The sequence below is a fragment of the Pleurodeles waltl genome, chromosome 5, assembly GCF_031143425.1.
Source record: "Pleurodeles waltl isolate 20211129_DDA chromosome 5, aPleWal1.hap1.20221129, whole genome shotgun sequence".
Lineage (NCBI taxonomy): Eukaryota > Metazoa > Chordata > Amphibia > Caudata > Salamandridae > Pleurodeles > Pleurodeles waltl.
Genome location: NC_090444.1, coordinates 1,271,732,097 through 1,271,746,967, shown reverse-complemented (window position 1 = coordinate 1,271,746,967; position 14,871 = coordinate 1,271,732,097). Strand labels below are relative to the sequence as shown.

The 14,871-nt window shown below is 40.4% G+C and overlaps 1 protein-coding gene across 3 annotated transcripts in view; it reads left to right on the top strand.

The window, feature by feature from the left end:
• Nucleotides 1–14,871, top strand: part of EPHA7 (EPH receptor A7) — a 233,506-nt gene that overhangs the window by 175,502 nt on the left and 43,133 nt on the right. For all 3 annotated transcript variants that reach the window (XM_069235509.1, XM_069235508.1, XM_069235510.1), the window contains exons 6-7: nucleotides 6,437–6,561; nucleotides 13,958–14,126. In XM_069235509.1, the coding sequence (XP_069091610.1) occupies nucleotides 6,437–6,561; nucleotides 13,958–14,126 (294 nt within the window). The remainder of the gene's footprint in view (nucleotides 1–6,436; nucleotides 6,562–13,957; nucleotides 14,127–14,871) is intronic.

Below are 14,871 nucleotides of genomic sequence, written 5' to 3'. Positions count from 1 at the left end.
TGCATAATCTGGTAGTAATTTACCAAAGTGGAATATACAGTGTTCTGAGGGATATCCGATGTATTTCTAATCTCCTAAATTTAATGCAAAAAAGGAAAGAGCAGATCATTTTTAGGTCAAGCGCGCAAGCGCTTTGACCTGTTGTAAGAATTGTGCACTCTTAAACACACCCAGCTCACGCCCAGCACTTTGACTCATTCATGGGCTTGCCTTTCAAAAATCACTTGTTATGATTGGTAAATGCTTTTCATTTGTCCCACCTTGGGGCGCTTTTGTTACCGACTTGCAGACTAACCCACTTACATGGATAATTGCATGATTGTTGATACGTTTGACTGTGAGAAAACGTATTTTTCCTTTTGTGTCTCTCAGTCGCGCTCATTCTCATGGCGGTCGTGGCGCTTTGAATTGGCTTGCTAATGTCTACTAATGTTTTACATTTCATTTTCAATTTATGTGGGAAGAAAAATCCAGTTACGAATTTACAACGCCAGTAGCTCTAACTCGAGCACATGCAAGACCCATTGCATTGCAAATGCTTGTTCCATCTTTCTGTCAATTTCATCACCAACAGTTCCTGCTGAAGGGAACTTTTGCCTGTCATCAGCTAACCTTCTGTAATGGGCTGGAAGCTTTGTCCGGCATTGGGCAACTAATAGATGGGCAGATACCGCCGTAAAGACCCCTGACGTGCCTTCAGTTCTAGATTTTACTTTATTCTTACAAAGCATAAGAATCACAGGATCATTGTGTTACTCTCTGTTCATTAAAGAAATGAATAACTGAGTTGCTTCTTCATAAAAACCACACCTGAAGTTTTTAAATAAAATTCATTTATGTAGATGTTGGTGCATAATATAGGCTTGATGTAAACAATCATTGCTCCAGATCTCCTTAAAAACGCCATTAGTAGGTAATGTACTCGGTATGATTAAAGTATAAAACAAGTGTAAAACCTTCCCCTAAAGCAATGTCCAAAAATCAGGCTGCGGGTTCATGAGTTGGCATTTTTGTTTTTTGTGTGGCAATTATTTCCCCCCCTAAACGAGTAGTGTCATGAATGGCGTTAATAGTAATAGTCTCCTGTATAACCCACTAGAAAAATAGCTGGGTTCTGGGCAAGAGTAAGCTCTCAAGAAACAGCAGCTTTAAAACAGGGTGAAACATGAGAGTGCAAAATGGAAACAACTGAAATATCTTTCCAGTGAGTGTTGAATTAACGCGCGAAAGCATCATTCCAATTGCACTTTATTCAGAGCATATAATAGTGCATTACACCTTATGATCTGGTTAAATTCCCTCACCTTGCAGTTGTTTGTGTAGTTAGTCAGTTAGGCGAGTGAGGGAGAGGCACGTCATTTCCTGCCGAACACAGAGCCAGACAGAGGCGAGGGTAGATTTTTCAGAGCTACAAAACCCAGAAGAACCTGTCAATGATTGTTCAGTATTAACAGTGGCGTCTATCAGTGATAGCCAGGAAGGAATAGCTCCTAATATCTCCAGTTGTGATTTTGATTTGCTGCATTAGACAAAAACAGAACTAATAGTGGCACACTTCCTTGTACTTACCAACAGATGGAAATATCATGACAGTGAAAGCCAACCAGGCTCATTTTGAAAGTGCAAAACATGCGTCAGAAGCAGTAGAAATGTCGCAAAAAGTACTTTTGAACTGGAAGTACAATTTAAAGTTATCTAATATATTTCCAGGCTTGTATTTCATTTTGGAACAGTTGGTGTAATGTTCCCCCAAGTGCAGGCGAATCGCCGGGATGCTCCCCGAATAGCTTACATAGCTGCAATTCTGGATGAGGCAACATTTGTTCAGTTGTTTTTGCATATTAGGAAAGTGGAAGAAAGGATATTATGTGCTAGATTGATAATCGACAGCAAATCGTAAAATGTAACTTAACAGCCTATACAGCGCCATCTCAATAAGCAAACCCATGAAGGCCTGGGTCTTTCATGAAATAATGGGCTTCGGAGAGCGCACTGAGGATCATGGGGAATGTTTGTGTAATTTATTTAGTGGCATAATGAGGACTGCTCATAATTACAGACAGCACCAGGGAGTAAATAGGGCAAATTTACCAGAGTCTGTGAACAAATAACATCATCTTCTCATAACACAGTTTTAAATTATTCATTATTAGTAGATCTGCATTTCCAATTCTATTTTGCAGATATTGCACAATTAGTATACACTAATCTCATGGAAAATCTTTGAAATAGTGCTCATCTATGATATGATTAATTTATCTAGATACATTGGAATTGGTGGTTTTTTATATATTCTGTGGCAGAACTACTCATAAAAGCACAATACAGTCAGTCGTTTCTCCTACACAACACTGTCACAAAAATTAACCTTCAGCTGTCCAGTTGAAATGCAACGAAGCATCCAGTCGCATTTTATGTGCAAAAACACTGATCCACAAATATGTGCAATCACTTTAAAAAAAAGTGAAATAAATATGTGCACCGAGAGCACCCTACTTGTGCATACTACGGGTTCAAAGGCATTTAATACTACCCCATCTGTAATTCAAAAGCTTCCAGTGTTAGCTGGTTGCTGTGTAAGGAGTATCATGCATATGGCTGGCACCAAACATCTTGGCAGTGGCCTGAGCTATGCAGTGCTTGTCTTGCAATTTGCGAGTTAAATTAAGATGGAATCTTGAAAATAGATTCACAGATGACTGGGCCATGCACAGTGATAAATAGCATAAGGGTAAGTATTACATAGAGGCACCCCCCTGTATGGGCATGAAAAGTATTTGCTGAATAGTAGCAATGCACACTGGAAGCGTATCATGCTAAGTTGAGTAAACCAATTCTTCAAGCACATAAAAAGCATTGAGCGTGGCTTTGAGAAACTATCATCGATTGCAAAAACAGTTTTTCTGAATTATTGAATTATTTGTTTCAACATCAGTGGTGTAGAGAAGAGTGTGTATAAAAGTTTGATAAGGAAGTAACCCAGCATTGGTCAACAGAATTACATGAGATCTAGGGGTTCTTATCTGGGCAGTCTAACTAATAGATAAGGATGAAAGCATACTTGTATAATCAAACAGTGAAACCTTTAATGGTAGAAAATACTGTTAAAAGGGTAATTCACCAGTAGTCGCTTGGGTGATAATTTCTTCTCACTGGTAAAAATTGTAATCTAACGTATTAGTTCCTATTTTTCTAGCTTAAAGGTTCAGAGAAATGTGTAGTCCCCACTTTCATTGAACGTGACATCCCGATCTTTGTGTTGAAAGCTTCTCCAATTGTTTAGAACAGTACTTAAAATAATATTGGACAAGGACCAATTATCTATCACTATTTTAACCACAGGGACAAAGATATTGAAAGTCTAAGAGACCTGCTATGCATATGCAACATTTTGAAACCACAACATATGAAATTATTGGAGCTGGGCTTTGTAATAGGCAGTAACTTCAGCTTCAATTTTGTAATAGTTAAGTAGAGAATCAAATGAGTGTTTTTCTGGTGAAATTTGTATATTTTATGAATGTTCGGTTGTTAAGCCAGGCAAGGGACGTAACAAAGAAAACAGTAAAAATGTACAAATGAGACAACTGAAATGTGAAAATGCTGTTGTAATAAATGAAAATGTCTTATTGCGTCTAAAACGGTATATACACTCCAAAAACATCTACTCTTGATTACTGTTAACAAATGGCTGGAAATAATTTGTGCTGTTTAAGAATCAAAAATGATGTCATGACATTAAGACAGCTTAAAGTAAAAATTGTAGAATGAGTCATACCGGCAGTTTTTTAGAGAAGTGCTGGTATATGAGCAAACAGTGGTATTACTTATTGGTGTTGTGTAGTTACAGCTGCAGTGGTTATGACATGTAGGGAACTGACTGTTCTGCTAGTTTTAGGCCATAACTAATAGTATCCTTGATGAGCTCTCCGTGTGTTGCTTTGCTAGTATTATTCTTCATGGTTGTTGCTGGAGGCCTCAGAATTTTTGCTAAAAATACGAGGTTGTGGTTTTGTGATAAAGTTGACTTTTACAATGGAAACATTGGTGGATTTGTAAAATTTGTGCACACAAATTAGTGTAGCTTGGTATTTAGTAGATGATGGTAAGTGCTAGCTGCTCCATTGACCATTACTGAGCGCTGATGAAAGGCTTGTATCAAAGTCCGAAGGGTGGCCCTGCAGGAATCCCCCTGCTACAACAGCTACACTATATTAAAAGTGTTGAATGAGTGAAAAAACTGCTGTAATGGATAGAAGAGGAGATATTGCATGCCACTAAGTGGAAAAACGATATTTGTGTCTGCTGAATGTGGACACAGCAAGAGGTGAACAAAAAAAGGTATAAAGTAGATTTGTGGAGTCAGGGATCTCCAGACTAACTGAAAGTAAAAGAGCTCTGAGTTGGTCAGGCTGAGAAGAGAGAGAGTATTTCTAGAAGGGTAAAGAAAACTCTTTCCTTTAGTGGTGGGTGGAGAAAAAGTGCACCAATGAACGGGGAGCATACAGAGATTGTGCGAAGCCTGATTAACAGGTGAGATATTCTACATTTTTGGGGGTAACATATAGGGGCAAAGACCGTACAAACAGTGTTTTTGTGCACACATCTTGCTTTAAGGAATTTGAGAAAGGGATGCCCGGTGCTAGTGGTAAATTGAAAAACAATACGTTATGCAAATGTTAAAAGCAAGAGAGAAGAACCAGGCATTCTTGAGTAAGGGAAGTGTCACATAAAGATAATTAAAGCAAATGAGACTGAGTCACAAAAGCATGTGAGAGCACGTAAAAGAATACTCCTGTATTACTTTTTTATGTACTCTTACACACCTTTTAGAATTAGGCTAAAAATCTAAAATGAGAATAACATGGGAGTAGACGTGGACTCTACATGTACAATTAGTATAGATAGAACAGACCATGTCCTTTTTGCACTTTTACCAAAAGGGGTTTGGGTGTTTTGGGGCCAATTTACAAAAGCATGTAAGAATATGTAAAAGAGTACTTCTGTGATAATACATCTCATACTCTGAAATGGTTTAGTGAATCAACCCATGTGTGTTTAGACTGGACAAAGATTATGCAAATAAAGATAATTTATGTACAACGTATTTTTCCATGACTCTACAAGAAAATAATATTAGAAATGTTTCTTGCACATTGTTGAATTCAGACAAAAGACATTGCAGAAAAAAATAGTTATCTATTGCGGACACCATTTGCATGTAAATGCATCGAGTTTATTACTAATCATCCTCCCGATTGAGCCTCACAAATTATGAAATGCAGTTAAATTGCAAGCTCTGTGTGTGCAAATGGTATAGCAAGCATAGCAAAGAAATCATATATTGCCCCTAACAATGCTGTAGTCTGCAGCAGCGTCCATCAGCATGCCTCTCCGAAACAGGAATGCTTTTACCATTTCATCACTGAAACCTGCCACACCCGCTTAGCTTTGGACCACTGGCACTAATATTTTTTCCTGACGATTGACGTAGCACGCCACCGCATACTGCGGCTTCTGAGCGAGCAGCCTGCAAGACTGCTTATTAGAGGCATTCTGACATTCTTTCCCTATGCCTGGGTCACCTGTCACTTTTCCCTTCTAGCCTTCAGCCCCCGTTTAAGATTACATGAGCTTGTGTAACTCAACACATGCCAACCATGATGGCCTTTCAGATACTCTCCCTGCCGCCTTTCTTCTCGTCCAAAGAGCCTCTAATATTAATGAGGAATATTTATTTGCACTTTATATTGCTAAACTCGTGTGAACCTTGCATGGCCTTCTTTTTTTGGAGGAGCTAGGATCTACAAATTGCAACTACATTGCACCAAATCTGAGAAGACTAGTGTTACCAATGCCCAGCTCAAGATTAGAAAGACCACTGTCTTCTCCACACCCACTGAAGAATGACAATGATCGTTGTTCATGCAGTTGTTCATCTTGGGAAACCGATCTCATGCTAGTTTCTTATGCTTAGTTCTAGGGGTATTACGTTTCGACCCAATAAATTTTAATAAATTTCAACCTGTATGTATATTCTTGAGTGTATTTTAAGTTAACAGCTTCCAAGAATGCATGCCAACAACTTTCACTGTATTTGTGTGCTGTGCTTGTTGTGTTCATCCTTTACACTAAATTAACCTGAAAGACTCATTTCTTAGTGTCACTCAAAGACTCTAGCAAATATTGTTTTACACAAACTTGAACATTTCCCTTTTCTGATGTTTGCATTTTAGTCAGCACTTGGTTCACAGAGAGTTATAACGCCTTGGATTGGATATTCATTGATATACGCGCAGTGGTCCATGGAACCAAACAGCTCTCAGTTTCATTAGTGAAATAGACATTAGATGGGGATGATCATTTGTGACATGTGATTTGAGACATCCGGTGTGTGTATTTTTTCATTCTTGATGGTCCCATTCTGTCCACACAGCTCCCTCGCAGGTTAGCGGAGTAATGAAGGAGAGAGTTCTACAGCGGCGCATTGAGCTTTCCTGGCAGGAGCCTGAACATCCCAATGGAGTCATCACCGAATATGAAATCAAGTATTATGAGAAAGTAAGTATGGCGGCATCGGAAATTAGTAGCTATGAGACTGCCAGATTATCCCCTCCATCCCGCAAATTGGAAGGGAGCATCATGCCATGCTCATTATAATAACCATTACATGATGAAATTAGGTTTGACACCCAGTATGATTTGCCCAGATGCCTAATGGCTGTTCTTCCTCTTGTGTATGGTTCACTGCTACATTATTTTGAAATGACTTAAATAGACCTCAGTACGCCTCCTGCAGAAGGACTGAATGAGTATCACTCATGCGTTCTTCCTGTAAAATGATTAACTTCAGTGGCTAGTAGCCATACTGCCCCCTTGTGCAGCAGAGTACACCCTGAATATCGAACCCACAGTAGCAGTGGGACAGAATATTGAGGAAATCTATATTTTCCTAAATACACTTACCTTTCAATATTTTGTCCCTTGATATTCTGTCTTCGATGTTCTTCTATCTTGCATCTCAATATTATTGGTGTTAATAATCAGTAGTACAAGCTATGCAGCTGAATGTAAAACTGCCACTGTAGGCCTGATTCACAAAGATTTAGCTGTGACATTCTGTTCTAGTACTCCTGAATTCCAGGAGAAAGTCAGGAGTACTCTTGACTGACCCTTGGAATTCACAAGTAAACTAGGAGTACTACAAGAACAAGTCATATATGTTCATGCACCAATCTTTGTGAATCAGACCTTTAGCACACATTGCATAGTAGACTACTTTATATTAACCCATTCTACATTTTGGATTCTTAGGATCTGATCCACAAAGGGACTTACAACTTGTAAAGTTACGAGTGTGGAATCTCCACACTTGTGGTTAAATCTCTGCACTCAGTGCGAAGACTCTGCCACAAGTGTGGAGACTCGGCACTCGCAACTTTATGAGTCGTAAGTCCCTTTGTGAATCTGGCCCCTAGTGTTTTATGCCATTGCCACCCTTGATCACATCGAGGTCCTGGCTGTCTCTTGACCGAGAAGACATTTGGAGTGAGGCTTATTTGTTATGACAGGTTTGTAACACATGACACGTCTCTGATAGGTTCAGGTATCTTTGGTGATTCAGATTCATTTAGCCTTTACAGTGTCACTTACAATATATTTCATGCATAATATTCAGTGGTGTAATAAATTAACATTAAAAATTCTAGCCACGTTCCTCTCAGCTTCTGGTGTTTCCATTCCTGGAATACAGCACGTATATTTGTCTATTAACACTTATCACACACTTTGTAATGACAAAACGCTAGAAAATAGTGTTTGTGGAAAACCTGATTTTGTGTTAATGTTTCCAAAACATAAAATGTTTAAACTTTAGATTATAAAACAAAGAGTTTCTTGAAATCGCTGCTTTAGTAATAAGGGCGTTAATAGAGGAAAAGCACCTTAAATAAAATGTGCAGTTTAGCAAGGCAGTAAACATGTCACAATGTTCTAAATGTACAAAAACCAAAGCAGCGACATTACTAGTGCGTCAACGGTCCTTAAGGAAGCATTCAAAATGGGACTCATGTCCTTAGTTGGGTAGTAAACTCCATCATAATGAGGCCACAGTAGACTCATCACAGCTCGGGACCGGTATGACTGCACCTGCAGCACTCATGCTTGCTATGTCCCCAAGTGAAATGAGCTTCAACGAAAATGAGTAAATTGACAGAGTGTTATTCCTCCGGAAGACCGGACACAACATGGTTACTCTGGCATAGGGGTCAGCACGATGCAATAGGTTTCTTGCACAGCTCGTGGTTAACAGACATTTTAATTGTTGCTAATAAAACTACTAATGTATTCTCTCTTTTTTTAGCTCTATATAGCACAAAATCGATCCAAAGGTATTGGAGCACTTTACACGAGCACCAGTTGCATTACACAAGGACACATTATTTAGGCAGGGGCAGATTAAGTGATGTGTCCAGAATCATAGGATGTTGAATCTACGCCAAAACTGCAACCTGGTTCGCCAGTTTCAAAATCGGCAGCTGTGGTTATTATGCAACATCCTGGCTTGGTGGGTGTGGTTTACACAAACGTTGTGGCCGCCCTACATCAGCAGAAAGCAGCCCTGCAGTCTTTGATGGCGCAGATGATCCAGGAATTTGCCCGCTGAGGTCAAAGATCAATTTATCTCAGATTGAACAGCATCCAAATGATTTTGTTTTTCAGGAATGCTTAGGTTAGCAAAGGCCCTTTGACGAATCCAACGTGTCGTTCAAGGAAAAAGATACAACGCATAATAAGAAATGCTAATTGTGAAAATCAGCAGTGTTCGTGCAAGTGATTGACTGCCTGTGAGAGCTGACAAAGGTCTCTGTCAGACCTGCAAGGCTCCCTTCTTGTAATCGAGCCAGTTCAGTGGTGGCTGTCTCCATTACATCTTTCAAAGGGCATGTTTCTTCCAGAGCATCTGTCACCGTCTTACAGCAGTCTTTGAAAAACAACGGAAAGCATTCAAGGTGAGCACCAATGAGGAAAATGGAAAACCTGTGAGGCCTCAAACTAGGCCTCTGTAGCACATTCATCTTCAGTCACCTGTAGTGAATTTTAAATAGGCTATCCATTGTGAAGAAAAAAATGCTCGCCTCCCAGCCGGCATCTCTAACGATCACCGACAATAAGCATTCTAGGACATTGTTTTGTTTGATTGTTAGCCAGGGGCTGGGATGCATATTGACTCTTAAAAGCTCTCTGCAGTGACCCTGTTAGTGTGTAGCGCTTTATAAAACTCCTGCCTAGAGACGTAAGTAAACCTGTGTTCCCAAATGAATCTCTGGCCGATATGGAGTCACTTTCAGGCTCTTCTGAAATGGAATGTGAGATACAGACCCCCAAGCACCGAAATCAGTGAAATCATGAGGCGAGGGCAGATATTCTGTCTTGCGCGTCCTTGCTGTATCTCTTCAGTTCACGTGCCACTTATGAATATTCCCAAAGGAGCGAGGTGCAGGAGTTATCCGCCGCCGCCAGGCTGCGCAGGCCTCTCACTGTCTCTTCAGATAAGACGTGTCATTTCCTGTCACTGAGATAAGAGAAACTATTTCCAGTCAGGGTGGCATGCCTAACCAAATGGCAAGTGCCATCCCAGACGCGTCAGGCACAAATGACTTCATTGTTTAAGGCAAGTGCCACCTACTAATACAAAGACACACTTCACCGTGGTGACTGCGCTGTGACAGGAAACATACGAAACAATGATGTTTGTGTTACGCCTCACGAAGCCCCGCAACGCGTGTCACGTGAAGAAAATAGCGACGTGGCACGGCTGTTGTAAATCCGAAAACAGACATCCCCTTATTATAATTTCGCTACAGCGACCGAAGGACGCTGTCTCGCGAAAATACAAGTCAGTTCAATCAGGTTATTGTAATTTAATAGTTTTTTTTTCAAGGTCCACTAAAAGAGCTGTGGGACACTAGGCGCTATAGAAAAACTAAGCATACCATACAAATGCTGTATGTTTTTCCATTTACATGGCAAATCATTTAGAAGGGAAATTAAAGACTGTTTTGCAATTTGTTGGCAGAATTTCGTTCAGGTAGTGTGGCAAACAGGGCTTCCATAACAGTAGGCGTGGAAATCCTTCCCCATTTTGAGGTTGCTTACAAATGACGGCTTTCTCATTCTGCCTCTGCCGAGAGATTTATTGTTGGAAGTCTTTGTCAGAAATGTCACCAATGTGGTGTGGGACAGTGGACTTTCTGCCACCTTGTGTGCATAGTAGAAAGGAACCCCATAGATGCAGGTGCATTGTTAGTGCACGCTTATGGAAATAATGGATGTGGTGTTTCATGCAAGACTCACCTTTTCTTAAAAACTCAGCATCTTTCCAATGCAGTCCTCTTGCTTCTTACTGCCCTAAACATAGAAGCAGATGTGCCACTGCAGATGGAGAAGTTCAGTCCAGTGCCGTAACGAAACTTGAGGGTGTTCCACTGCACAGTACATGGACTCACGCAGGAGCTCTTAGGCCAGGGTACAGTGCTGAGATAGCCCCCTGGAGCTCGGGGGCTTTGGTTACATCCTTGGTTCAGTCATCTCCATTTTTGACAGAGTAGCAGTACAGCACGAGAGGCCCAGTGACTGAGACAGAGATAGCTCCATTGGGACGTCTGCCTTGAAGTGGATTCCAAGTGGGGTGGCTTGACTGCCAGATACACAGAAGGACATCTGATGTTTTTAGCAGTCTTCTTTACTGCACACACATAAATAAAACCTCTTTTACATAGTAGGTTTTTCTACTTATGAAAAGCAGAAAAACAGTTCGTGTTTTCTGAAATCATATATTTAAAACTGAGGTTGTGCATTAGATATTTCTCCATAAATGTAACCCTAAAGTAAATGACACAAGGACTCATCAGTCGGCATATTGTGTACAATCCTGAGGACCAAAGATGGCTTGTGGACAGTCCATAGAAGAAGATCCTGAAGGAATAAACCATATAGCTACTAAGAGTCTCATGCGCATACTCTACTAGAAGCCTGGCAACATTTGTCCAATTCAGAACATTTACAGATAATTCTAAAAAGTTATGAGGACGCTATAAGGAAACTTGATAAACTGAATTGTGACCCCAGTGCCTTTTAGACCATGTGACTCCCCAACAATATTTAATGGCGGTCCTTAATCCCCATACAAAACAGATGCTTTCTTTAAAGTATTGACCCTCATCAATGATAAATGTGCATACTGTTATTTTATTATACCATAACACTAAATAAATAAACTTTAATTTACTCTACTAAATAAGTGACAGGGATGTGGGTAGTATACTAGCGAAAATAACAGTACAAATTATTTCATACAATAAAGTATTCAACGTTTGATGTCTCTGGGGGCTTTTACACTGAGAGGTTCCAAGTGTGTTATACACAACATGTAAGCTAGAATTGCCCTAGTCACACTTGGAACTCCTGGGCCGGAAACCTTCTAAGATGGTCGTGTCACCATGATTGTAGGCTGTGAGTTACAGCTCTGCACCCATTTCACATTAAAAAGTGTTCAATTGAAGTAGCTGTGTACAGATCAAAAAGGATGACATTTTGGGAAATGCAGATCCCATAATAGCAACTTTTTACCTCTGTGAGTGCATTTCATGAAATATAAAGATATCTGTCTTTCTTCATGCTTCTAATCACTTCGCACAGCACTTGCCCATTCACTTAATATATAAAGAAACATTTATAAATGCAGTAGGTTTTGCATGGTCCATTATTCCAGAGAAAGGCACCATCATATGAAAGATACTCATAAAATACCAAGAATTATCACCATTGTGAAAGGGACAACATTTTACCTGGGTGGCCATTGTGCCATGGATGCTCACAAGTTGCCAAGAAATTTCATCACTATGCAAAGGGTGCATTATAAATGGGGTGACAATGGGCATCATGCCATGAATTCCCACAAGTTGCCAAGAACTATATGTCAGGGCTAGCATTTTACCACAAGTGAGCAGTGGGTACTGTTCCATGAGTTCTCACAAGTTGTCAGGTATTGCAATCATTGTGCATGCTCCAGTATTTTACCATGGATGGATAATGAGCATCGTCTCATGGATGCCCACAAGTTGACAAGAATTACCACTTTGAGCAACTGCCAACATTTACAAGGACGGGCAATGGGTGTCATCCCATGGATGCCCACACATTGCCACAAATTACCACCACTGTGTCAGGTACAGCAATTTACCAGTTGTGAGCACTGGGTATCATCTCATGGTTGCCAAAAGGTGCCCAGAGTTATCACCATATGGTTAGGGCCACCATTTTATATGCGAAGCAATGAACATCATCCTATGAATACCAACAACTTGTCTAGGGTTACCAATATTGCTTGAAGGCCAACATTTTCCTAGGAGGGCGGCAATGTGCATCCTCTTATCGATGACCACAAATTGCCAAGAGTTACCCACATTGTGCAAGAGTTGGCTCTTCACCAAGGTGGACACTAGACACAACTCTCCTCAATCATGTACATACATGCTCACATGTTATCACAGACATGGACACATAAACACAATATAAACACGTTTATCTTCATTTACCTTCCCTGGAATCCCAACTACAACTCATGCTTTGTGATTCCTCTCCTTTCCCCCATCCAGCCACTTGAAGCTCTCCAATCATTGGTCCCAGGAAGCGGACAGGAAGAATGGGAGCGCTGTAGATGATCTGAGGGAGGGTTAAGATCCTGTTGTCTGGCATAGGGAGTAGTAAGAGAGAATGAGGGGAAAGAGTAAATGGGAAAGACTCAGCCCACAGGAGGAATTCTATTTGGACTGCTTAAGGGGAAGGAGGTAGGAGAGAAAGGGGAAGGGTCAAGAATAAGATACTCTTGTGGTGGTTTAGTGGCCATCGAGTGGCAGGAGTCGTGGACACTCTTGGAGAAGAGAGGGTGGTGGTGGCTTTCATATTTTCTGTCAGCAGTTTGCCTTTCAAAGAGAGGTTTCCTTTTTTGTTTTATTTCTCCTTTGCTTTTAAAGGGTAGCAGAAAAACGTTTTAGAATGTACTTCCATGCATCTGAGAAGTTTCCTATACCTACATAACAATAAGGTGCTGTGTTTCCTATGGCAGCATGCCACGGGTCTTTCCTTAACATGACTACATAATACTTCATCTCAAGGTGTAGGTGCATAGCACTATTGAAGTAATAACAAAAAATGACCAAAGCATCTCATGAATCATCCCAAATTAAAATACAGACAATTGCAAAGCCCTTCTGCACATTTCAGACTTTTCCTCATTTGTAATAATAATTTTCTAACGTGCAAACCTTATCCACCTGCTTCGTCCTCTCATTTCATCTCAGATTATGCAGATCTCTCTCCTATTGCAGGTAAATCTGGAGCCGATGCTGCTGTGAGAAGCAGATATGAAAGATTGAGAGATTTGCTGTTGAATTAAGGTTCATTGGTGGCTATCCTGAATCCTTATTGGTGCATTGTGGTTGAAATAGACAGCACGGAAGCCAGGGACACTACTAAGATTCTCCACAGCTTGCTTGGGCTTCTTTAGGCCTGAGGGAGGGGAAGGAGGTTCTGAAAGCAGCACGCCTGCGTTCCTAGAGATCCAGAGTGATTAATTAAGGAAGTGGTGCCTTGCTACCTATATTTTCTAATTTCTGTACAGATATGAGGGGACATCCTGTTTTGAATCTGGAGAGCTGGTGTTAAGGCATTAAAATGGTGGGAACAGCTTCATTGGACTATGAAGTAACACCAGAATAGCTTGCAGTATTGTTGTGCTATGAAATAGGTGTAGAAAAGGGACCACAAGGTAAAAGACAACTTTAAAAGACATTTTCATAACCACGTGAGGGAATGTTGAAACCTCCTGTTAGCATCAATGGTTCGGACAACACCATTCCACTGAAAACTTTTAACTATAGTCTTTGCTTTGCAGGATCAAAGGGAACGAACATATTCAACAGTGAAAACGAAGTCAACATCAGTTTCCATCAATAACCTGAAACCTGGGACAGTGTATGTTTTCCAGATTCGTGCGTTCACAGCTGCTGGCTATGGAAGTTACAGTCCCCGGCTGGATATTGTCACACTAGAAGAAGCCACAGGTACATAGATTTAGCAAGGAGACAAAATAATTTCTCACACTTTCCGTTCTCTCTCTCATCCTCCATCTTTAAAAGAAAACATTTCACATAACCTAGACATTTCTTACAGATCACCTTTTTGTGATCTAAACAAAATGTGATAATATTGTCAAAGTTTTATTTTTTGTGAAGATGCGAACTCCAACTCTGGTTAAAGAGAAATGTCATGCGTGGGTTTCAAACAAAAGGCATCAAACCAGGACCCTGTCTTCAACCCTCACCATTACCCTGCAGTAAAGTTCATATCCTTTGAGGTTACTACCTTAGTTGCACTGAGGTCCATTTCAGCTGGAAATGGAATACATATTTACATTTTAAAATGTAAAGTGCTCCCCTTTATACACAGTAGCATTTCCCCACACAGTTGTTTTGCAGTACCTACTCATGGTAAACTCATTAAGCAGATTAAAATCGAAGGCATCATGATAGTGGGACATTTAACATCACACTCCATGTTGTATAATTATCCGTGAAGGTTAAGAGTGATGATTCCAAGGGTTATGATGTGAGCCAACCACAACACGTTTACTGCCGTCGCTGACCTCTTAATGCAAGACTGTGGCAAGTGAGATTATTCTTTTAATACGTGCCATACCACCTTCGATTGAAACAATCAAGGCAGATGAGAATGCACAGATGAAAATTCAGATATACCTATGTTGTCCTCTTGAAACTTATCAAAGAGATCCAACAAAAAGAGTGGGTG